We start from the raw sequence: 24,992 nt of genomic DNA on the forward strand, positions 1-24,992 counted from the left end.
TGGGGACTTACCTTGGTATAGGATGAGACTTGCTCTATCACGGATTCTGCAAACCTTGGTATAGGATGAGACTTGCTCTATCATGATTCTGCAAACCTTGGTATAGGATGAGACTTGCTCTATCACGGATTCTGCAAACGTTGGTATAGGATGAGACTTGCTCTATCATGATTCTGCAAACCTTGGTATAGGATGAGAGTTGCTCTATCATGATTCTGCAAACCTTGGTATAGGATGAGAGTTGGTCTATCATGGATTCTGCAAACCTTGGTATAGGATGAGACTTGCTCTATCACGGATTCTGCAAACCTTGGTATAGGATGAGAGTTGCTCTATCACGGATTCTGCAAACCTTGGTATAGGATGAGACTTGCTCTATCACGGATTCTGCAAACCTTGGTATAGGATGAGAGTTGGTCTATCATGGATTCTGCAAGACTCCAGTCTTCTTGGGAAAACTTTTTGTCAAAAAGGGGGTCATTGCCCTGATGACTGAGATCTTTGGGTTTGTCAAACACTGGGTTACTGTGCTTCTTGTTTTCTGTTTATTATGTACATAATCTATTTCACTGGCCAACGTCTCTGTTTATTTCCTAGCACTACGTTATTTTTGACGATTATTCCTTTTTAGTATGGTTTGAGATCCAGCATTGCTTGATCACTTTTCTTCTTTTTTCACCACTGATTCACTTGATACTCGTAATGTTTTCTTTTCCTTCCCTCAGACAAATTTTGCTATGATTTCATCCAGTTTTACAAAGTAATTATTTGGTAATCTCATTGGCACGGCTCTGAGTAATTTTATTTGGATAGCATTGTCATTTTTATTATAAAATATGATATCTTAACTGGCATTTGTAAATCTATAGTTTGTCCTGATATTAACCTCTCTTTATCTCTCTCTGTATCTCTATCTATCTTTTTGTCTTTCTCTTTTAGTTTTGTTTCTTTATCTATCGGTCAACATATCTATCTATCCATTGTCAAATATATATCCATAGGAATATACACACACATATATTTCTCACTATTCCTATTTTCCATATTATACCATTTTCTTTAAAGAAAATATTGACTGTGACGACTTGATAGTGATCATAACTGATCACACCTGGTCATGATTTAGCAATGACAGATTCAAATTTGATCAGAGTACTCTATTAAGTAATCATGAGTCCTACTCTATATTGACTCTACAGAGTGAATCCATCACATTGGTTTCACTTTTGTTGGCTTTAATTTGTACTTTGTTTTCATTAAGAAATAAAAATTTCATTATTATAGATTTTTATTTTAAAAAGAAGCTTAGGGTTTAACCAACCAACAATTGTTTATTTAATGCTGATTATCTAGCCATTGGAAATACAGGGAAAAGAAATGATTCCCTGCCCCAAAGAAGCTTATATTCCATTGGCGGCAAGGGACAATATGAAGACATGCAAATTTATGTCAAATAATTCCAGGTTACAGAAAGAACTGGGAATTCTGTCAGTCAGGAAAGATCTAATATAGACTCCCTGGGATCTGAGCCTTGATGGAGAATATGGATTCTAATACAGCTCTAGATCAAAACGTACACTGCTCCATTTGATATGGCCAGAAGATGGTCCATAGGAGGCTGGGCTGGAGAATGGAGAGATTATGTGCCCGGAAGCAAGAGTGAGGAGGAATGAAGAGGAAAGGGTGGCTTATGGTGGGAGGGAGAAACTCAAGTTGACACGGCTCGTATTGCCTCACGGAGAGATGGCTACGCTGAGCCTGCAGTCAACAGAGGTGATGACAAGATCTTGCTCCAGACTGACAGACGATTCCCTCGAGGCTTCGTTGCGTTTCCTTGTCCTGTAAGCAATGGCAGGAACAGACAAGATTTCTCAGCTCTTGCCATGATGAGCATTTTCCTTGACAGTTTGTATTCATCACCGGTGCGGGGGATTTTCTCTTTTGATGAAGTGGGAACATGCGTTTGAACTGTGACAGTTACTAGACAGCGATGCGTCTTTCAGGGTATCAACATATCGAGGGATGGGTCACGTTGGTGTGACGAGGGGTACATGACAGGGTGCGGGGGGTTTCCCTCTCCAGATCTATAGCGGGCTCTGATTTCTGAGACAAGGCTTGGAGTCTGAACCGGGATGACATGAAAGAGACTCTTTCCCAAGACATTGAAATGCAGAATCCACAAAAATGTATTCCTCTAGAGGCAAAGACACTACCCAGCAGCACGTGCGCTGATTTAGCAGCGTGGGATTACTAAGGGAAACGATCTGCGCCCCTTTTGTTTAACCGAATTTACCAATGACTTCTTGTGTTGTTTTCCCATCATGGATTACAAAGTTGATTTCAGGGGTCCATTCTACTAGTCCCCGGAGTCAAAATGACTAGTTACTCTCTTGGGAGTTCCCTGCACTAAAGCTTCTTAAACTGTGGGTCGTGATTCCATATGGGATTGTGTAACTGAATGTGGGGGCCACAAAATGATGATTTATTATCAGTAAACGTTTGATCTGAATATCGTTTTGAATTTATGGCTCATGTTTATATAAAGGTTTACTGTTCACAAGGTGCTTTATGTATTTTAATCTTATTTATTCTTCACAACAAAACCCTGTGAGGTAGATGATATAATTATCCCCATTTTACAGAGGGGGAAACCGAGGTTGAGTTGTGACTTACCCAGCATCATTTGTCCAGCTATCAAATTCTAAGATAACAGAACTGCACACATACACACGCATGTATGTATATACACATATGTATCCATATGTAAAAAATTCTACACATACGCATACATTTCTGTATATACACATCTGTGCATGTGTTTGAGCGAGTAGCCAAGTTTTGCTTTGAAGTTCTCAAGGTCAGTGGTGCCTGTAATTCTGTTTATTACATTGAGCTTCAAAGCAACTGATTTCTTATGTTAAACTTGGTTTGGAAAGCTGAAATCTTCTATCAGTTTGACTGTAAATCATTTTGGCCAGTGTAGGAGCCCACGAATGTTAGGAGAAAAGCCAGTGGTTGTATGACAAATATTGATGTCTGCTACTTTCTAGATCATGGATTTAAATTCATCGAAGAGAAATCTAGTGGGTCCTGATAGACATTTCAAGATTTTCAAAACATTTTATATATATTATCCCAATTCAGCAATATTCTTTGTCATATTTGCTGTTAGCTGATAAGGAAATAAACAAAAATAAGTGGTCCCTAATGCATTGGAGAGAAATGAGGAGCCCACATAAGGTTTATTTCATTAAACTCTCATTGTCCTCTTAGCTTTTCTCTCCAATGAATTAATGAGCACTTATTTTTGTTTATTCCTTATCAGCTAACAGCAAATAGGACAGAATCTTAGCCTTGACAATGTAAGTTTTGTTATTGCCGTTGCCATATTCCAGCATGCATCAGAAATAAGGAACTATTCTCAGGGCCAGGAAGATCGGAACTCAAAGCTACCAGGAAAACTCACATTGTCCCATGTGACTGGGCAAGCAACTTTCAGTACTTGAAGCGACTCTCCAAGGCACAGATGAGTCGGTAGAGGGAGTTTCCTCCTCTGGGATTTCCCTGGACCAAAGCTTCTTAAACTGTGGATCGTGTTCCCGTATGGGATTGTGTAACTGAATTGAGGGAAGGGGGTGTCACAAAATTATGATTTGTTATTAGTAAATGATTTGTGTACATATTTTATATACCTATATATCTGGGGTCACATAAAAACGTCTTAGGCACAAAGGGTTTGCAAGCTCTGACACAGATCAGTGTAATTAAAGAGCCAATCCCTGTCCCTCCATTCCAGGGGATCCCTGATCTCACCCATGTGGACATTCTCTCCATTGAGGAATATTTCCGCTCATCCATGCTAAAATATTCACTTGCCATTGGGGAGTAGGGTTGGTTACCCAACGAGTTACCCAATGACCTTTCTCAGGTTGTCTTGATGCTAATAGAAAACCGGTAGAAATTGTACACCATCCATGAGTTGGGCCCACCCCCCATTCTTGCTCCAACCCATCTTCTTTATCAGTCATACACTGTTTTGGTGACATCAAAGAAAGACATCAAAAAATTATTCTTACTCTCATTATTTCAATCTCCCCCACATCTGTTATAGCAAGATCCAGGAAATGATGATATTTTATATTAAAAATGTTTTAATAAACAGCAGCATAAAATAATCAGTGTGTAATATCATCTCTGTGTGTGGAATACAAAATGCATATATTTCAATATAAAATAGCTTTTCTTAGTACATTTCCATGCTCTTCTAATTGAAATGCCCATAATTAATAAATCAAACATCAAGGAATACAGTGATTAAAATGCATGCAGTGAAAATAAGAAAACACGGTCAAGGCAATTGATCCAAATCTTGCCGTGAGGGATTAGAAGAAAATCTACATCATTAAAAAATAAGAGAAACAGATGAGATAGAAAAGGCAGAACTATATTTTTTCACTTCTGCAATACAAAACGTGGACATTGTTTTGTGCAAAAATAGATATGAACACAAAGGCATCTTACCAAAAAGCATCGTCGACGGAGCAAATGATATTATTCAGTTTGTGAAAAAATAGTCTTTTTGTACAAAATAAAGATACCATGTTGTCCTATCATGGAACTTTTAGATCTTAAAAGTGGTTTCAAAATCCAGAAGGCTTGTACCTGAATATAGAACAGTAATTATACAAATGCTGAAAAACAATGCCATTCTTCTTTATAAAGTTAAATCAAACTCGGGTTTTGTTGCTATAAAAATGTTTGTTTTTTTCCCCCCAAAGAATTGCTAAATGGCTCATGGAATACTATTTTCCCTTTCATGGACTGCTGGAAAAAAACCTCAGATTCACTAAAATTCCATATTTACCTAAAATAATAAATATTCTTGGAAAAATGATTGTCATATGAATATATATAAAATTGTGGTTTGAAGTATCATCAATAAACAGTTGCATAGCAACAAAAGGAAGCAAATATCTTGCCCTAATTAACCTATCTAAAAGCTTATTTATGCCATGAAATCGATGAATGTTACTTCTCATAGCCTCAAATTACTGCAAATAAACTCCATTTATCATTTCAGATAAATTGTTTTCTGGGTATTTAAGAGACGGCATGCGGGAAAACCCCAAGACATTTTTTTCTGAACACAGGCCTGCTTTGTTCTTCATCCTAACACCATTTGTAAAAATAGAAACATCACGATGTTTCTAATTCTCTCATGTTAAATATTGTTTGCAAGATTGACTTCCCATCTATATCTCTTTGTTTCTTTTTTTTTTTAATATGAGGCACCATTCTAAGAAAAGAGAAATATTTACCCCAAGAGAAACAAAAATCAAATCTGAAAATCCCTTCTGTATAGAAACATGAAACTTATGCAAATCCCCTACTCAATAAAATGAGTCTGGCTGGTAAAGATCATTTACTCCACAACCCATACCTCCATCTGCGCACACTACATAATATCATATTGTTTCTATTTAACTTTAAATAGCCCAGTTATTTGGTTATTTATAAAATGGGAATCCTGTCTCTCCATTATATTCCCATGGGAGGTGTGGGGGAGTAGACTATCATAGTCTATATATATAGGAATCATATTTGGGGGGATTCCAATCCACTTCCAACAACCACGGTCATTTAAATGTTGGGATTTGAAGAAAGCCCATTGGACGTATTCGGCTCATTTGAAAGGCATCGCTTTAATTAACTTAGCAAGGACTTTGGTTGTTGCCAAGGTCAGACTGGGGCAAAAAAAAAAAAAAAGAATTGGGAATTCTGATTGACTGATGGCAAACCTTCAGAGTCGGTTTTATCCTTCTCTCAACTCTTGGTCATGTAGGAATACAAAATGGGGAAGGAGCACTGAGCAGGTACCATGCTACCATACAATACTCATTTGACCTTGTCGATCCAGAGGAGCATTTCTAAAGAGCCAAGTGGATGTGGGGAATTTCCACAATGGGAGTTCCCTAGATGATGAAATGACAGGTCTGGACCGAAAGAAAAAAGTAAATATCAGCTTTCCATCCCAATGCGCGATAATTAAATTGAACCAAAGCCTTATATCCCTTCTAAACATGAAAATAGACATGGCGGTCACACAAAAGCTACTGGACAGACTTCAAGGAATATTAAAGCCACTGGACAGCCAATGGGCTCTTTGACTCGGCTGAGATCCCATTCTGACATTTCTCTGAAAAGGACTCTTCATTGGATAATAGTTTTGAGTACCTAACGTGATGTGAACCGATCCTAAAGCCGGGTTACACAACATGACGCGACGTTCAAGGCACAATAGGAATAGAATATAAGTTCCTCGGGGGCAGGGACTGTATTCCCAGCATTTAGCACAAAATAGGTGCTTAATAATTTTTGTCACTTGAATAATTTTTTTTTGGCTGCCTGTATCTGCCCATCCTGCTAAGCACACAGTTACACTTCACAGAAGATACTTGTTGCAATGTCTGCTAAACAATCAAAACAAATCTTACTTTAATAAAATATTTGAATATAAATCTTTTCTACGGCTTCCTAGTTTGTACTGTATACCATATTTATATAGAACAACCCCTTGTGTTTTACAGTTCTGCAGAAATCATTGATTCAGTGTGTCCATGGATATTGGAGTCCCCTAGTAAAGACGGTTGCTTTGAGTCTATTTTATAGGGTTTCTGAGTTTTGTTTCCAAACACGGTTATGCCGATTCCACTTGGATGATTGGGGAGGGATACGTGGGATAGCAAGGGGATGTTCGCCTCCTGGTTGGATCCCGAAGAGGGCAAGCTAGTCACGTGCCCAGTGCTCGTGGAGCCGCTGGCACTGCTGGGCGAGCGGCTCTTGGGAGGGGGACAGTGTTGAATGACTCGGGGGGGCCCCTGGGGCTGGTAGTGAGTTGCTGGGAAAGCAGCGTATCCAGGAGGTATTGGGTACCCATTGATGGGGATGAACCGCTGGTTTTGAGGTAAGGGGGGCCCGATGAAGCCAGCGATCTGCCCCTGAGGTATCCCCTGGGCTGGAAACATGTAGTTGGGATATCTCGGGTTACTGAGATTGCTGATGGGGCTGGCGCTGAGGGAGGTCGTCTGGGTGGTAGCGTTGCCGCCGGAGGGAGACGTGGAGCTCGTGTGGCTCGAGATCCCCTCCCAGGAGCGGAGCCGGACGTGGATGTCCTTGAACCGCGGTCTCCTCGAAGGGATCTCGTGCCAGCATTCGGTCATCAAGCTGTACATCCTGGGAGGGCAGTCTTCCGAGCACGGCAGGAGCTGCCGCTTCCTGACCATCTCCACCACTTCCTGGTTACTGAAGCCGTAATAGGGCTGGAGCCCGAAGCTGAAAATCTCCCACAGGACGACGCCGAAGGACCAGATGTCGGAGTCCGAAGAGAACTTGCCGTACATGATGGCCTCCGGGGGCATCCAGCGGATGGGCAGCAGGGACTTGCTCTGCACTCGGTAATAGTCGGCCGAGTAGATCTCCCTGGAGAGCCCCAGGTCCGAGATCTTCACGTGGAGCTGCTCGCCGATCAGGATGTTCCGGGCGGCCAGATCCTTGTGCACGAAGAAGTGGCTCGACAAGTACTCCATGCCCGCGGCGATCTGGATGGCGATGTGCAGGAAGTCGCCGTGGTCCAGGCTGGACTTGACGGTCCCGTCTTCGTCGCTGCTGCAGCCCACGTCGGAGTGCGGGGACCTCATGATGAGGAACTCGTGCAGGTCCCCCTGGTTCATGTACTCGAACAGCATGCACACCGGCTGTTCCTGGGTGACCACCCCGAGGAGGCAGACGATGTTGGGGTGGTGGAGCTCCGCCATGAGGGAGGCTTCCTGCTGGAACTCGGCCCACTGCTGAGGGTTGTTGAAATCTTTCAGGGTCTTGATGGCCACCAGCTGAGCGTGGTCCATCCCCGGGAGGTAGAGATGCCCCTTGTAGATTTTCCCGAAGGCGCATTCACCCAGTTCTTCCATGAAACGGACAGCCGACAGGGGCAACTCTTTGGCTTTGCTCTGCAGGAAGAAGAAGAAGAAAGGTTTTAATGTGAGTTTAAAAACAACTCTTACTGTAAACTTCCCTGGGCTCCGAAGTTCCCATCCTGCCGTTCTGCAACCCAGTCAGACCATACCTGGAGTTCTATCTTCAGCTCCAGGAGCCGTGTTTTAGAAGGGCCACAAATAACCTGGAGAGCATCCTTCAGAGAGTGGCCAGGATGGGGAAAGAACTCCGGACCAGGCCATAGAAACGTCGCTCAAAGGAAATGGGAATTTTGAGAAAAAAGGACTTGAGGGCACAGTGGGAATTTTTCTAGTGCTCGATGAAAAGTCCAATGGATAAAGGATGAAGAACTGGGGGAATAAGGAATCAGAGAGGCAGCGGGGCTCAGTGGAAAGGGCATTGGACTCAAGCATCAAAAGGACATGGATTAAAATTAGGCTTCAGACACTCACTAACTGTGGGATGCTGTGGGAGTCTCTGACTCTATGATTCCTTATCCCTTGTATTCAAGTCAGAGGACTAGACTCGACTTACCTCCAAGACCCTTTTAGTTCCAAATCCATGATCCTAGGAGAAGACTTGGGGTGGGGGGGAGGGATTTGACACTTAATGACCTGCCAGGTAAGAAAGGAATCGGGATGGTTCTGCGTGGGCCCGAGGCAGCACTAGAAGCAATGAGGGTGATTCTAAAAGAGGGAATTTTAGATGTAATGTTGGGAAATACTTCCAAATGATTTGAGAATCAAGTAAACCTGAGCTTGAATCTGTCCCCTGCTTGTTTTTACCATCCCAAGCTGTCCAGCTTGTATCTCCCTTCCTTTTCACAAACTCTTAGGAAAAAAAAAACCATGAATACAGGGGACCACCATATTGTCACCTCTCATCTACTTTCTGACCCTTTGTAATCTGGTTTTATGTCCTTACCACCTGACAGAAACTGATCTTTCCCAGGCCAGTGATAGTCTTCTAATTGTTAACTCCAATGGCCTCTTCCAGTGTTCATCCTCCTTGAGCTCTCTGAAGCAAAAGAAGTGCCTCCTTTTCTGTATGGATCCCAGCCCCTCATCAGGCTCTTTCTGTCTCTGGATCCCCATGACCTTACTATTATGCATGGGTGATCCTCAGAGTTCAGTCCTGGGCCACCTTCTCTTTTCTCTACACAGCCCCTCTTGGTACTATCACCAGGTCCCATGGGTTCAATCATCATCTCTACAAGGAGGAGGAGGACATGCATGGAACACTCTTCCTACTCTGCTCCAACTATTGACCTCCCTGGCTTCCTTTAAGTCCCAGCTAGAATCCCACCTTCCACAGAAAGCCTTCCCCATCCCCTTTTAATGCAAGTGCCTTTCCTCTGTTAATCATTTCCTATTGATCCAATATTTTATATTTATACCTACATACATTTGTTTTTCTTTTTGTCTCCTCCATTAGATTATAAGCTCCTTGAGAACAAGGCCAAGGACTGTTTTTGTATTCCTAGCACCCAGTAGAGTGCCCGGAACATAGAACGTGCTTAAATGTTTGTTGATGGATAGATGGATGGATCCCAACTGGACATGCTCAATCTCTGTCTGCTGGATATCTCCACCTGGATATCCCATAGGTAATTCAAACTCAACATGTTCAAAGTAGAAATCATTGATCCATCTCCTCCATAAATCCATCCCATCTCCAAAATTTTCTTTTTCTCTCAAGGTCACTCAAGTTCATGACCTTGAAGTTATCTCTCTCACTCTCCTCCCCAACCCCTTGCAAATCTGTTCTGGGTCTCACAAGCTGCTTTCCACTTCAATTGGCTGAGTTGCTGTTTTCTAGATGCAAGATTCCATCACCTCTCTCTGTCCTTCCCTATCTTAGATGTCCGGTTTCCTTTAACCCTCTGCTCTAGGGTTTCTGTTGAATGGAGTCTTTTTCAGATTCTCTAACTGGGCCCTGCCCTCTGCTATTCATTGTATATATTTGTTTATTTATTTAGCTATGTTCATTCTGTTTCTCGCTAATAGAATTTGTAAGCTCTTTAAAGAGCTTTTGCTTTTGTCATCATTTTCTCCTATCAGTTTAGGATGACATAAAGCCTAGAGTAAGCCACTGTTCATATGTTTATTAATAATAAAAACCTTACACTTCTATATTTGTGAAGGCTCAGCACAATTCCTGATGCACAGTTTGAGCTAAATATTTTCCTCCTTCCCTCCCTTCCTTCCTTCCTTCTCTTTTTTCCTTCCTTCTTTCTTTCTTTTCTTTCTTCTTTCTTTCCTCCCTCTCTCCCTTCAGCTAAAGTAATCTTGAGAGCGTATATTTGGAAGCCGGAAATTAAGACGTGGTTGAAAATAAAGGTAACAAGCATCTTGGACAACTTTTCTTTCAAGGTACTCTAAGTATTTCACCCAGCTCGAAGTAAATTCTTTCTCACGCTATGTTTTCTTGTGGTGAATGTTGCTGTTTTAATGTTGAAAAGAAACTCAGTCTGGGTTTCTTGAGTGGAAAGGATCTGCTTTGACAACATAGGGCTCACTGCCTAGAGGAGAGCAACTGTGTCTGAAATCAAAGCGGGCTGTTGGCCGGCCAGCCCAGTTTGATCTAGAATGTCTCACAAGGCTGAGCCAGGGACCTGACAACCGGTGTGGCCGTGAGCTCTCAGCGGGCGCGCTGGAACAAAACTGTCCTTTCTCTCTCTTTTTTCTGGCACTTGAAGGGATTCCAAGTTCTCTCTGGTCCTCCACGTTGCACCACCTCCTAGCGGGCGGTGGAAAACCATCGCTACATCCAATCGGTGACTAGGCTCCCTGGGAAATTCCGTCATCTCAGAGCCAGAATGGACCTTGGAGGCAATCGGGTCCAACCCAAACACCGGAAGCGGGACTCTGCCCCATCTCCCATGGCGTCAGCATGAGTTTGGCTGTGGGATCCGCAAAGCGGAGGATCCACTTCTCTTTGGTGATCTCCTGAGCCGTTCGAATCTGGACCTCAGGTTTTCATGTGAAAAATGAGGAAGTTGGTCCAAATGACCATCAAAGACTGCCAATCTTGGGATTCTAAGATGCCTGGAGTCAGCTGACTCCACTTTGGGCCACCATCCATATTCATGGTCCGGTCCCCTACAGGGGAGAAAACTGAGGCCCGGAAGGTAGGACTAACAGGTGGGAAGGCGGGACTCTCAGGTAGAAAGGTGGGTCTTACAGGTGGGAAAGTGGGTCTTACAGGTGGGAAGGCGGGTTCTACAGGTGGGAAGGCGGGACTAACAGGTGGGAAGGCAGGACTCACAGGTAGAAAGGTGGGTCTTACAGGTGGGAAAGTGGGTCTTACAGGTGGGAAGGCGGGTTCTACAGGTGGGAAGGCGGGACTAACAGGTGGGAAGGCGGGACTCGCAGGTAGAAAGGTGGGTCTTACAGGTAGAAAGGTGGGTCTTACAGGTGGGAAGGTGGGTCTTACAGGTGGGAAGGCGGGTTCTACAGGTGGGAAGGCGGGACTAACAGGTGGGAAGGCGGGACTCGCAGGTAGAAAGGTGGGTCTTACAGGTAGAAAGGTGGGTCTTACAGGTAGAAAGGTGGGTCTTACAGGTAGAAAGGTGGGTCTTACAGGTGGGAAGGCAGGTCTTACAGGTGGGAAGGCAGGACTAACAGGTGGGAAGGCGGGTTCTACAGGTGGGAAGGCGGGTTCTACAGGTGGGAAAGCGGGACTAACAGGTGGGAAGGCGGGACTAACAGGTGGGAAGGCGGGATTAACAGGTGGGAAGGCGTGTCTTACAGGTGGGAAGGCGGAACTAACAGGTGGGAAGGCGGGACTAACAGGTGGGAAGGCGGGTCTTACAGGTGGGAAGGCGGGACTAACAGGTGGGAAGGCGGGTCTTACAGGTGGGAAGGCGGGACTAACAGGTGGGAAGGCGGGTCTTACAGATAGGAAGGCCCTTTGCCTCCAGTTGTAGAAAGCCATTTCCTTTGGGGCGCCTGTGATAATGGTCACGGGCCCAGCTCACCCCCAACCTGAGCAGCCGCCCTTATCCTCTCACCGAAACCCTACAAGCCCATTTTCATTTTTAAGATTCTCCAGCTCCTCCGTGGAGACGAATGTTGAATTCCCCATAAATCCCGCTCTCATTGAAGAAATCATAAAACCGCTTCCCGGGCAGCCAGTAGACTGTACGGGGGATGGCCGGAAATTAGCCTTATTGTCGGGGAACAGCTGGTTCCCGTTAGCCGAATCCTTGGGCTAAACTTGTTTGGGTCTGGCGTATTGTAAATTATATTTCGGTAATGAAAGTGATGTGACCTGCGGCTGACCCCGAGCGGGCTCTGTCGGTTGGAACCGGCGTCCGTGGAAAAGTATGAAAGGAGATGAAGTCATGAGGCTCCGGCAGCTCCGCGTTGTGCCTTTCAAGGGGAAGGGGCCATAAATCTGCGCGGCCTTTGTTTGACAAGGATTTGTCACGCGGGGATGTACGAGATGTAAAGAAGTGTCAAAGGCGCGGGCAGCCCCCGGCCAAAGTAAACCGAGTACAAAGGGAGCGCCCCTATCTCTTCATCGGGCCTTCCATTAGCCCAAGGACGGGCGGGCTGTGTGCGCTCTGAGGGGACCCAGCCCTGCGAGCCCGGGGCTGCGTGGGAACTCGGAGAACCCCGCAGGAACACCCACCTACCTGGGGGCGAGGGGGAAGTCCTTCCTTCCCCTTCTTTGTCCCTCTGTCTGTCTCCCTCCTCCCCTCCTTCCTTCTTTCTTTCCCTCTCTCTGTTGTGCTCACTCTCTCTCTGCTCCTCTCCCCCTCCTTCCTTCCTCATTCCTTCCTTCTTCCCTCCCTCCCTCCTGTCTGTCCTTCCTTCCCTCTTTTCTTTCTTCCTTCCTTCCTTCCTTCCCTCTTTTCTTCCTTCCTTCCTTCCTTCCTTCCTTCCTTCCTTCCTTCCTTCCTTCCTTCCTTCCTTCCTTCCTTCCTTCCCTCTTTTCTTCCTTCCTTCCTTGCTTCCCTCTTTCCTTCCCTCCCTCTGCTGTGTACTCTCTCTCTCTCTCTGCTCCTCTCCCTCCCTCCTTCCTTCTCTTTCTTTCTTTCTGGAATATGTCTTCCTCTCCTTCTTTCTTTCTGCCTTTTTTCTCTCCGCCTTTCTTTTCTTTTTCTCATGTCAACAGGTTCAGAATTGTGAAACCTCTGCCTGTACTCATAATCAGAAATATCTGGATTTTCAAAGGCTTTGGAAGCCCCACCCGTGCTCTCTCTAGAGGCCATGTGGGCAGAGAAGTGGCCCGGGTTTGGGCAACGGCCCCCTGTTCCCTCCCAGGGACGAGCTTCCACGAACGCCCTGCCACGTTTGGGCCCTTTTCCGGAAAGGCCGGGACGGGCCGTCAGGGGTCGCGGTTTTCAGCATGGCGGCTGGTTTCCGGGGAGATTGTTTTTCTCAGACACATCCTCAAGAGCCCGTCTGTCAGGTGTGGTTGGAACAGGGGACGCTGATGTCAGTAGGCCCTTTAACACTCGGGATGGGAAGATGATCTCTAGATCAAAAAACTGCCACCTCCCTGAGACTCACTGACGCGCCTTTGTTAAGGACCCCTGGTGAGAGGGAACCTGACCCCCCAAGACCAGAGTCGGCTCCTCACACTCCCTACCTAGCATGCCTCCGTCAGCCCTAAAGCTAAACGGAACAGGGCGCAGCCCTTGGAGGGCTAAAGCAGCCATATCTGCAAGGGCTCAGAATTAGGGCCTGGCCCGGTGGCTGGGAGTGGGCCCTGGAAGCCCTGGATTTAGCCACTGGCTCCTCCACTTAGTAGCAGTAAGACCTTCTTAGGTCAGTGATTCCATAACTCGAGATGTGAGTTAGTGAGTAAACACTGATTAAGCACCTACTGTGTACCAGGCAGTATATGAAGCACTAGGGATACACAGAGACTATGCTATGTCTGTTGGATTTTGCTTAGAACAGAAAACACCCATAAGGCATCCAAACACTCATAAATATTACAATTCCATATGGCACTGAAAACTCGGAAGTCACCCATTAATTGGGACAATTTTTGTTTGAGTTTCAAGGCTTTAAAAGTCATGATAAGAAGAATCAACCAGAATGATATACGGCCATTGTCTGGCTCCTTTTTTCCATCTGTGTCTGCCGCAGTAACCGGAAGCCCTCCTCCTCCAGCCGTGCTAGGGGATCGTGTGGGGGTACGTGCCTTAAAGGGAGCATCAGGACACCAAGAAATGCTTGCTCACTGACCGACTATCAGAGTTCCCTTCCTCTTCAGGTTGTGAGAATTATCATCTTGGAACCTCTCCATCCCTCCAAGCCTCACATCTCCATATGTCCCCTCCTGTGGTCCCCCGGAACAGCTGGCCCGTGGGGCTCTCTGGGGGAAGATCGGGGTGTCGGGCTGCGCAACGTCCTCCCGGCATCTCAGAGAGAGGGTCGGATCCCTTCCAGCTCCCCGTGTGACGGCCCAGCCCATTTCCTAGGAGGACGCTACATCATCTTGGCTTTCAGGTCTCACGGGGGAGGCAAAGGCTGAGCAGGAGGGAGGTCCTGTTTTCCTTTCTCTCTGAGAAGAACAGATTTCCTTGTTTCAGAAAAACAAAAGGCAATAATTCAATAGAATCTCAATGGGATGTGAGAGCATGGGGGCCGGATTTCAGCATCAAGGTGAGCTCCTTGAGGACGGGAGCCATTGCCTGTTTGGTCCTTGATCCTCCAGACCTTGGCGCATAGTAGGCACTTAATAAGTGAAATTAGCACCAATCGCTTGAGCTAGACAGTGGACAGTAGGATGGCGAAGAAGGCGCTATTTATTATTCCAGTCTCACAGATGAACCGGCTGAGGTTCCAAGAAAGGAGAGGACCTGACTTGGATCATACTGGTCAGAGATCCATACTGGTCAGAGATCATACTGTTCCATACTGGTCAGTCGTCCACACTGGTCAGAGATCACAGTGGACAAGAGGTCCAGCTCTTCCAGACCCCAGGTCCCATGAGTTATTTGGAAAGAAGGAATGAAGAAATCCTTGTGAGAAGTGACCAGGTGCTGAGTCCTGGGGGTGCAATTGCAAACCGCCTTCAAGAAGCTCAGCTTCTAGGGGGGAGTGACCTCAGAGGATGTGGGGTTTCCTGCTGCCATTATAAAGTGTAAGCACTAGGAGGGAGGGACCTGAGCTCTTTGATTCCAAAGGGCCCTGGGGATCAGTGAACCCGGTCCCACCATTTGACAGGAGGGGAAACTGAGGCTCCAAGATCACCCAGGTAGGCATTGACCCCTGAGAGAGAGAGCCTCAGCTCCCGGGCTTCCCCTCTGGCTTTGTCCTGAACAAAAGCCAGCCGCCCGGTAGAACGGGGCCTGTCCCTTTGAAAACTCCGCTCTGTTGTGGTAGCATCCCACCGAAGTTTACCTTTCCGCCCACAGTAACCCGAGAACGTTCCCATTGGATGCTGGTCCCGGGGGCTCCCGGCCCAACCCAGAGGCTCGCTTCCAGCTGCGCTATCCCACCCATGGAACCCAGCCATCCCTGTCTGTGCAGCCTCTTCTCATTCCCCGGGGGCTTCGGGGCACTTTCCAAACTCCCCAAGGAGCCCCTTCCTTCCTCCTCGGCCTCCTCCCAACGCCCAGAGGCCTCTTGGCAGCAAAGCAAGTGAAGAGAGATGGAAACAGATAGTGCACACAAGACTGGGTAACAAAGGGAGCACCTTGGGGTTCCTGTTAGGGGCCTGCTGATTCACAATGGCAGGGCAGCTCAGTGGGGAGAACATCCCCCGAGCCGGGGAATCAGCAAACACGGTGGCCCCTTGGGCATGACCCAGGGGAAGGGAAGGAAGGATGGATGGACAACTGCCAGGAAATGGGGGTTTAAACAGTGATTCTAAGCCTTGTGCAACCCCCAAAAGTCTATTTCAAAGCCTCTCTTAGGATTTCTAGCTTCCTCTAAGCCCCAACTCCAAACCCTTCTTCTACGGGAAGCCTTCCCCAATCCCTTTCAATTCTAAGACCTTCCCTCTGATAATTGTCTCCTATTATCTATAACTTACTGTATATATACATATATATATATAAGTTTGCATTTTGATTATGAATTCTGAAGGCAAAGGCTAGTTCTTGTTTTTATGGTAACCTCAGATTTAAGCAGAGTACATAGTAGGCGCATAATAAATGCTTTTTGACATGACTAGGAAGATCAGATGAAGAACTGGGGATGTTTAGACAGTAGAAAGTTCGTGCTATTTCTCTGATATTCTGGGTTATCATGGGAAGAAGGGAACGGGGTTCTAATCTAATTCATTTGCATGTCATGGTATCACTTCCTTTTTGAGAACGAAGGACCATAACAAAACTGGTAGAAGTCCCAGGGAAGCCGACATCGGGACAAGCCCCCGATCCCCGGAAAGGGTCCACTCTGGGCTGCCCTGGAAGGCAGGGAGCTCCCCCTCGTTGGAGTCCTCATCCCTGCCGGGCCCAGGTTTGGGACCAAAATGGAGACTGAGTTTCCTTCGGACTTGGAGCTTCTGTGACATGGCCCTGAGGTGCACAAAGACTAATTCCCGCCCTCGGGGAGCTTACAGCGCGCTAGGAGAGACTCACAAGCACACAGAGGAACGGGGACAAAGTCAGCCAGTCCCCCCCACACATGAAGCGCCGAGCTTGGGGCTACAGAGAAGGGCAAAGACACGGGGTTCCTGCTCTCAAAGAGCTCCCGTTCCAGCCCCAAATACAAGCAAAGAATGGCGAAGATCGATTTACTATAGATAGGACGATTAAAAAGGTAGGTACAGGGTAAGGAAGAGGAGAAAGGCTCGGTGAAGATTTAAAAGGAAACTTGGAGGAGAGGAAGGTCCAGCGGGGAGAAAAAGCCAAAGATCGGGGGAAACTGAGGCGCTTCGCTTGAATCTTGGAGAAAGAGAAGGGTTTTTGCTGCCAGAGATGGGAAGGAGAGGCGGCTCAGGCAGAGGGATGGCTGGTCCCCCCGCATTTGTTTTCTGATGAGTTCAACTCATCAACTGAACAAGCAGGCACGTCTTGCCCCTGGTTGTGTGATATATGTTATATTACACTGTGAGGACATGTAAGTAACGCTTGGATTTGCAGAGCAGATGGTTTTTTGATTGTGACAGTCCCGGGAGAGAGGGATGACTAAAGGCATTATTATCCCCATCTGAGTTGGGGAACTGAGGCACGGGAGCTTGAGGGACTCGCCCCTCGTCACACAGAGAGCTGTGAGCGCTCCGGCCGGGCCACAGAGAGCAACCGGGAGGGGAGCGGAGCGGCCCCCCCGAGGGAGCCCATTTCCCAGCCCCCACGTCCGACTCCCCGGATATGGGGACGTCCTCCGAGCTCGGCCGGTCCCCGCGTTGGGCAGGCGCGCACGCTTATGTGTGGGTCCCTTTGTGGGCCGCGGATGGGTCCGTGGGGCCCGGTATCCCCCGGGTGGCTTTGGAGGCGGCTGTTTACATTTCGGGGGCTCATTAAGCTTCTCCAGAATTCTTTGTGCCTCTTCCAGGAAAGGGACTCAGTAAGAACCAAAACAAACAAGAGAACAACTCCAAAGAGATCCGGGCCAAGGCTCTTAGGAGGGGAGAAAACAAAAGGAAACCAGAGAAGTTCATGCTCCGGTTTCCATCCCCGCCTCTTGCCAGCGAAACCCACCCCGGGGGAGCTTTTTCCCAGGCTGAGCCCAGGCTCCCCTTCCTCCCTAACCCAGCTGGGATGGGAGATTTGTCAGGCTCTGAAGGGAGACCTGTGAACACATTCATCCATTCCACAAGCACTTATTAAGCACCTACTATGTACCGGGCATTCCAGTGGGAACTGAATACTTGCTTTCATTTCACAAGCACTTATTAAGCACCTACTCTGTACCAAACACTCCACTTTTATTCATTTTACAAGCACTTATTAAGCACCTACGATGTACCAGATAATCAACTAAGCACAGTATTGGGGATATAGAGACAAATAGAAAACATCCCTCATCTCCACAAACTTGAATTCCACAGGGGAATTTCCTCCTTCCCTTCCTCTTTTCTCCCTCTCTCTCCCCTTCCTTCCTTCCGCTCTTCTCCTTCCTTCCTTTCTTGTTCCTCCTCCTCTTTCTCCTTCCCTCCAGTGCCCAAGGAGGAGAATTCAGGTGCATCCCAGGCCAGTCGCCCTCCAGCTCCGCGTATCCCTCCCTCCCCACGTTACCTTAGGTTTGTAGGCAGACAGCATGGACATCTCCACGTTCTGCCCCCGGACGTGCTTCGGCTGCCTCTGGGCGGGGGGCGAGGAGGGCTTCTGGTTGTTGCGGCAGACGCAGATGAAGAAAAACAGCAGGGCGATGGCCAGAGGGATGGCCACGCTGGGGACCAGGATGTACAGGATCTCCATCTTATTCTTCTCCTTGGAGTCCTTGGAATCTGAGGACACAACCGGAGAGTCTCTGTGACGGGTCTGGCCAGCGTCAGGCAACGCTCAGTGTCAGGGCTGAGGGGCTCCTCCTTGGAAGCCCCCCTCGTTCCTTTCAACATCCTTTTCCCCCAGGAATCCCCACTTCTCCCCTCTCCAAAGAGTTCCCTTGCCCTCCCAGGTTCTCTCATTCCTCCCTCCTAATGTTCTCCCCCAGGATATCCCCATCCATTCTCTCTCCCAGACTTCCCCTTCTGAAGCCCCCATTCCTCCCTCCTAACATTCTTGTTTCCCAGGGTCTCCCACTTGTTCTCTCCCAAGTTCCCTCCATCCCTTCCCTTCCCAGATTCCCCCTCTGAAGCCCCCCATTCCTCCCTAACATTATCCCCCAGGGTCCCCTGTATTTTCCCCCTCTGAAGCCCCCCATTCCTCTCTAACATTATCCCCCAGGGTCCCCCTGTATTTTCCCCCTCTGAAGCCCCCCATTCCTCCCTAACATTATCCCCCAGGGTCCCCCTGTATTTTCCTCCTCTGAAGCCCCCCATTCCTCCCTAACATTCTCTCCCAGGGTCCCCCTGTATTCCCCCCTCTGAAGCCCCCCATTCCTCCCTAACATTATCCCCCAGGGTCCCCCTGTATTTTCCTCCTCTGAAGCCTTCCATTCCTCCCTAACATTATCCCCCAGGGTCCCCCTGTATTTTCCTCCTCTGAAGCCCCCCATTCCTCCCTAACATTCTCTCCCAGGGTCCCCCTGTATTCCCCCCTCTGAAGCCCCCCATTCCTCCCTAACATTATCCCCCAGGGTCCCCCTGTATTTTCCTCCTCTGAAGCCCCCATTCCTCCCTAACATTCTCCCCCAGGGTCCCCTTGTATTTTCCCCCTCTGAAGCCCCCCTAAGGTTCTCCTCCCCCGGGGTCCCCCCCCAGCACTGTAGGGTCATCAGGGCGGGGCAGACCAGAGAAGCGAGTTCTCATCATGGGCAGATCCCAGATTGTTTCTATCAGCAGCAGCGCCTTCAGTCTGAGAGTTGAAAAGGTAAAAGTTTAAAAGTTGAGAGATTCCACGGGGCTGAAAACGGTGTTTGTGTGTGAATGCCCCCCCTCTCCCCCTTAATTGAGCCCCCAGGGGTGGGGGAGCAGGGGGGCTTCCACAGCCCTGATTGTTTTCATAATGACACTGCATAAGACAATGAGAACGGCCCCAGGGGCGGGAGGCTGTCTGGGTAATGGTGAACTGGAGCCTAAAGAGAACCCCTGAGGGGAAGTGCTGGGGGTGGCCCCATTTCACAGACAAGAAAACCGAGGCTGGGAGTGATGATGTCACTTCCCCAGAGCTAGCACTGACGCGCCACCCACCACGCTGCATCGTTTCCTACACAGGTAAACCTGTGAGTCTCTGGACTCCCGGACCCATCCTCTCTTGGCAGCCAGTTCTGAGCGGGAGAGGTCGGGTCAGGAGCCTAGATTTGAAATCAAAGGACCTGGGGTTGAGCCTCAAATTACATCACTCTCTGGGGCTCAGTTTCCCTATCTGTAAAATGAGGGGGTTGAATTGCAGGGCCATTAAAGGATGACCATTTTCCAATTCTAGAGTTATGATCTGAGTCCAATTTGATTCAATGTGCATTTATTTACTGCCTACTGTGTGCTGGAACCGTGTGGGCTGCTAAAGACATTAAGCTTAAAAGCAAAATAACCCCTGCTCTCCTTGAGCTTCTTTTGATGGTTAAATCACATGAACATAGAAAATGAAGGGGAAAATAGAGAAATTTCCAGTCCAGCCCTCAATTCAATGATTCAATGTGCATTTATTTAGTGCCTACTGTGTGCTGGAATCGTGTCGACTGCTAGAGACATTAAGCTTAAAGGCAAAATAATCCCTGCTCTCCTTGAGCTTCTTTTGATGGTTAAATCACATGAACATAGAAAATGAAGAGGAAAATAGAGAAATTTCCAGTCCAGCCCTCAATTCAATGATTCAATGTGCATTTATTTAGTGCCTACTGTGTGCTGGAATTATGTCGACTGCTAGAGACATTAAGCTTAAAGGCAAAATAACCCCTGCTCTCCTTGAGCTTCTTTTGATGGTTAAATCACATGAACATAGAAAATGAAGAGGAAAATAGAGAAATTTCCAGTCTAGCCCTTGAGGGTTTCTGGAAATCATGGTCAGGTCAAAAAAAGATGCATATCTTGAGCACTTACTGTGTGCCAAGCTCATGTGTCCCATTCTCTTACCTCCACAGATCTACCCCCCCCCCCAACAACCCTGTCTTCAGCGGCATTAGTAAGCAAAAGACATACACTCCCCTTCCCTGAGAGCCAGAACATCACCATTCCAGCCCGAGCTGCCCTCGCCGCTAGGCACTTTTGTGCTGAGATCTGAACTCGGGCCCTTGGGCGCCAACGGAAGCAGACCCGCTTTGCACTGTTCAGGGCCGTTCCTCAGGCTCTTCCATCCAAAGCAAGGGGGAAATGGAATTCCCTCTCACCTCCAGGGGATGGGAAATGTATACAGTGGTTCATAGACAAAGGAGAGCCCTGGCTCCGCTGCAGGCTGAGGGCTCTGGGGTATGAAAAGCATTTTAACTTTTATTGATTTCTTTCATTAATCATTGCTTATGTTCCCCCTCCCCAGAGATCCCCTTCTGCAAAGCCAGCCCACGGAAGAAAGACTTTTTTTTTTAAAGAAAAAGAGAAAAACCATTAACATTGATCAGCCTCTTGAAAAAATCTGCCACACAGCCCTGTTTGTAGTGGCCAGAAGCTGGAAAATGAAAGGATGCCCATCAATTGGAGAATGGCTGGGTAAATTGTGGTGTATGAATGTTATGGAATATTATTGTTCTGTAAGGAATGACCAGCAGGATGAATACAGAGAGGCCTGACGAGACTGACATGAACTGATGCTAAGTGAAATGAGCAGAACCAGGAGATCATTATATATCTCAACAACGCTACTGTTTGAGGATGTATTCTGATGGAAGTGGATCTCTTCGATAAAGAGAGCTAATTCAGTTTCAATTGATCAAGGATGGACAGAAGCTGCTACACCCAGAGAAAGAACACTGGGAAATGAATATAAACTGCTTGCATTTATGTTTTTCTTCCCGGGTTATTTCTACCTTCTGAATCCAATTCTCCCTGTGCAACAAGAGAACTGTTCGGTTCTGCACACATAGATTGTATCTAGGATATACTGCAACCTATTTAACATGTAAAGAACTGCTTGCCATCTGGGGGAGGGGGTGGAGGGAGAGAGGGGAAAAATCGGAACCGAAGTGAGTGCAAGGGATAATGCTGTCAAAAATTACCCTGGCATGGGTTCTGTCAATAAAAAGTTATTATAAAATTTAAAAAAAAATCTGCCATGATGGGCACGGACCCTGCCCTGTGCCAAGAGCAGGAGGAAGAAGGGACCTGGGGTCTGTCTTGGGACCAAGAGGGTCAATGGGACACTCCCAGGAGAATGCCCGATGGGGGTGGGGGGGGCGAGGAGGAAGCCCAGAGAAAGCTCAGGCCCAGCTCTGCCACTGAGCAGGAGGAAGGAGGGACCTGACATTTGACTCCTGCTCCCGGCCTCCTGCCCCCGGCCTCCTGCTCCCGGCCTCCTGCCCCCGGCCTCCTGCCCCCGGCCTCCTGCTCCCGGCCTCCTGCCCCCGGCCTCCTGCCCCCGGCCTCCTGCTCCCGGCCTCCTGCTCCCGGCCTCCTGCCCCCGGCCTCCTGCCCCCGGCCTCCTGCTCCCGGCCTCCTGTCCCGGCCTCCTGGTCCCGGCCTCCTGGTCCCGGCCTCCTGTCCCTGACCTCCTGGTTGCCCCCCTGCTTTGTCTCTCCCCATTCCGGCCCACCCTCGGTTCAAGCTGCCTAACAGACTTTCCTCAAGCCTGGCTCCGACTACATCACAGACTTCCCGGGCTCGCTGTTACAAAGTCCCCACCATTCACGGCTCTCTGGCACCCGGCCCCGCCATGGTTCCCTCTCCTTCCACATCGCCGCCCACCGTGCTTTTGCCCATCCAGGGACACCAGCCGTGGCTGCTGCAGCAAACTTGTGCCCATGTCCAGTGGTCCCTCTCTGGCTGCCTCCCTGCCCCTCGTCTCATCTCCCGCCTTCCTCCAAGCCCAGCGGAGTCCCATTTCTGAAGGAAGTTGGTCCTCCTCCATCTTAGATCCTCCCCTCTGAGAAACCCCCAATGTCTCCCTTAAGGACCTTGTGCACGTAGGGTTTATATGTTGTCTCTCCTCTTAGAGCTTTCTTTGTCTGGCACACAGTAGGTGCCTAATGAATGCTCCTGACTTCTCACCACTTTTTTGGCCATTTAGTCTGCTGGTCGTGTCTGACTCTTCCTGACCCCATTTGGGTGTTCTGGACAGAGATACTAGATGGAGCAGGTGGCCGTTCCTTGTCCAGCTCATTTTACAGATGAGGAAACTGAGGCACGCAGGGTGAAGGGACTTGCCCAGGGCCACACCTAGGAAGGATCCGGGCCCACATTTGAACTCATGGTGAGATTCTTCCCAACTCCAGGCCCGGCTCTCTATGCACCATGGCCCCCACCTGACAGCCCCCTGCACACATTAGGTGCTTACTAATTGTCCAATTAGGTTGGGCTGTGAAGGCAGAGCTAGTGAGTGGACTTTCAGAGGAGAGCAGTCGTCCGGAAGGGGAGTGGGCAGCTTGCAAGGTCACCCCTCTCGTGAACCTCTCAAGAAGATGCCAGGTGGGCGAGTTCTGGACAGCACCGTTGGGGGAGCTGATCCGGAAGGCGTTATCTTAATAAGGTTCTAGGACTTTAGGGGCCCAGAGCTTTCCCAGACCACAGAGGTCTCCCGGCACACAGCAGGCATTTAATAAATGAGATTTAGACCCCGGGGACATCCAGTCCGGCTTCCTCGTGGCCGAGGCTCCGGGAGAGCTGCGACCCTCCCAGGGAGGTAAGATTTGAACCCCGCTCCACCTTGTCTAACCGTCCCCTCACCTGCAGGGAAGGCAGGTCCTGCTGCCCCACGCTGGAGCCGCGGCCATGGCTGCGCCCTCGTTACTAAGCGGTTGGGGGACGACTTTCCCAAACCTCCCCCACAGAGAACATGGCTTCCCGGGTGGCTCCGCCTGGCGGGCACCGGGGGCGACAAGGAAGGTCTTAGGGACAACCGCCCCGGCCGTTCCCTGCAGGTTTGGGGGAGCACGGGGAGGCGGACGCCCAGCTCGAAAATCTCAGGAATAAAAATAACTCTCCCAGAAAGCTCCAGACTTCACGAAGCAGCAGCAGAACCCCCTTCCCCCCCCACCCCAACGCTTTCCCTTTTTAAAATTCTCTGTAACGTCCAATTTGGGTCTGAAGAGAAAAAAGACAAATTAGCTCGTCCCAGGTCTTCTCCGAAACACGGGGAGAAATTGCTGACAAAGGCGGTTACCGACGGCACCGTTCGCAATCTGGAAAACATCTGCTCCGACCGCCCGGTGGGCCGCCGCGGCGGGGAAAACGCCGGGGACACATCTGAGCTGGGCCGGGGACAGGCCTCCAGGAACCAGGGCCTCTAGGGAACGGGCCTCCGGGGATGGGGCTCCAGGGACGGGCCTCCGGGGACGGGGCTCCAGGGACAGGCCTCCGGGGACGGGGTTCCAGGGAATGGGCCTCTGGGAAACCAGGGACGGGCCTCCAGGGGACGGGCCTCCGGGGATGGGGTTCCAGGGAATGGGCCTCTGGGAAACCGGGGACGGGCCTCCAGGAACCAGGGCCTCTAGGGGACGGGCCTCCAGGGACGGGGTTCCAGGGAATGGGTCTTGGGAAACCAGGGACGGGCCTCCAGGGGACAGGCGTCCAGGAATGGGCCTCCGGGGATGGGCCTCCGGGGATGGGCCTCCAGGGAATGGGCCTCTGGGAAACCGGGGACAGGCCTCCAGGAACCAGGGCCTCCAGGGGACGGGCCTCCGGAACGGGCCTCTGGGGATGGGCCTCCAGGGACAGGCCTCCGGAACGGGCCTCCGGGGACGGGGTTCCAGGGAATGGGCCTCCGGGGACGGCCTCCGGGGATGGCCTCCGGGGATGGGGTTCCAGAGAATGGGCCTGCGCACACTGGCCGGGGCTGATCATTAGCCCAAGGAAGGACCCAGAAGCATCCGTGCGTACACACAGACATACATATACACACATGCTCCTGGAGGAGGGGGCAGCCCGAAGGGAAAACAGATTTAAGCAGAAAAGGCAAGGGCGGCGAGAAGGGCGTATGATAGCAGGAAGCCGAGCCTGCTGTGCGCCCTGCGCCGTCGCCGGGCGGGTCTGCTCCCAGGAGGCTTCTTTCCCATGGTGACTCGGGTCAGGGAACGAGGCTGGAAAAATCTCATTTTACTGATGAGGAAACCGAGTCCCAGGGAAGAGACACAATTTGCCCAAAATCCTGTTCTAGTCAATAAAGCCAAAAATCTTGATTAAGTGGCGGGTACTACGCCAAGCCCCAACACGCGTTGATTAAGTGCCTGCTGAGTGCCAGTACTTCGCTGAGTCCCAAGGGCATCAGCACAAAAAGGAAGCAGCCCCTGCCCGCAAGGAGCTCACACTGGGGAGGACAACACCCACAAATAGGCTGGAAAAGGGGAGGAGAGAGGGTCCCTCCGGGGAGGGTCTGACCCAGCCCAGAGAACTTAAGCCCCGGC

The 24,992-nt window shown here is 49.1% G+C and overlaps 1 protein-coding gene and 1 long non-coding RNA gene across 2 annotated transcripts in view; one reads left to right on the plus strand and one right to left on the minus strand.

The window, feature by feature from the left end:
• Positions 1-4,133: 4,133 nt before the first annotated feature.
• ROR1 (receptor tyrosine kinase like orphan receptor 1) overlaps positions 4,134-24,992 on the minus strand; it is a 308,416-nt gene continuing 287,557 nt past the window's right edge. The window contains exons 8-9 of the mRNA XM_051999512.1: positions 18,140-18,351; positions 4,134-8,006 (exon numbers count right to left, since the gene is read on the minus strand). Coding sequence (XP_051855472.1) covers positions 6,582-8,006; positions 18,140-18,351 — 1,637 coding nt within the window. The 3' untranslated portion in view covers positions 4,134-6,581. The remainder of the gene's footprint in view (positions 8,007-18,139; positions 18,352-24,992) is intronic.
• On the plus strand, positions 11,092-13,842 carry LOC127563208 (uncharacterized). Its single transcript, XR_007953921.1, has 3 exons — positions 11,092-11,639; positions 11,745-11,765; positions 11,829-13,842. It is a non-coding gene; the product is annotated as an uncharacterized LOC127563208 (long non-coding RNA).

This window comes from Antechinus flavipes, chromosome 4, assembly GCF_016432865.1.
Source record: "Antechinus flavipes isolate AdamAnt ecotype Samford, QLD, Australia chromosome 4, AdamAnt_v2, whole genome shotgun sequence".
Taxonomy (NCBI): Eukaryota; Metazoa; Chordata; class Mammalia; order Dasyuromorphia; family Dasyuridae; genus Antechinus; species Antechinus flavipes.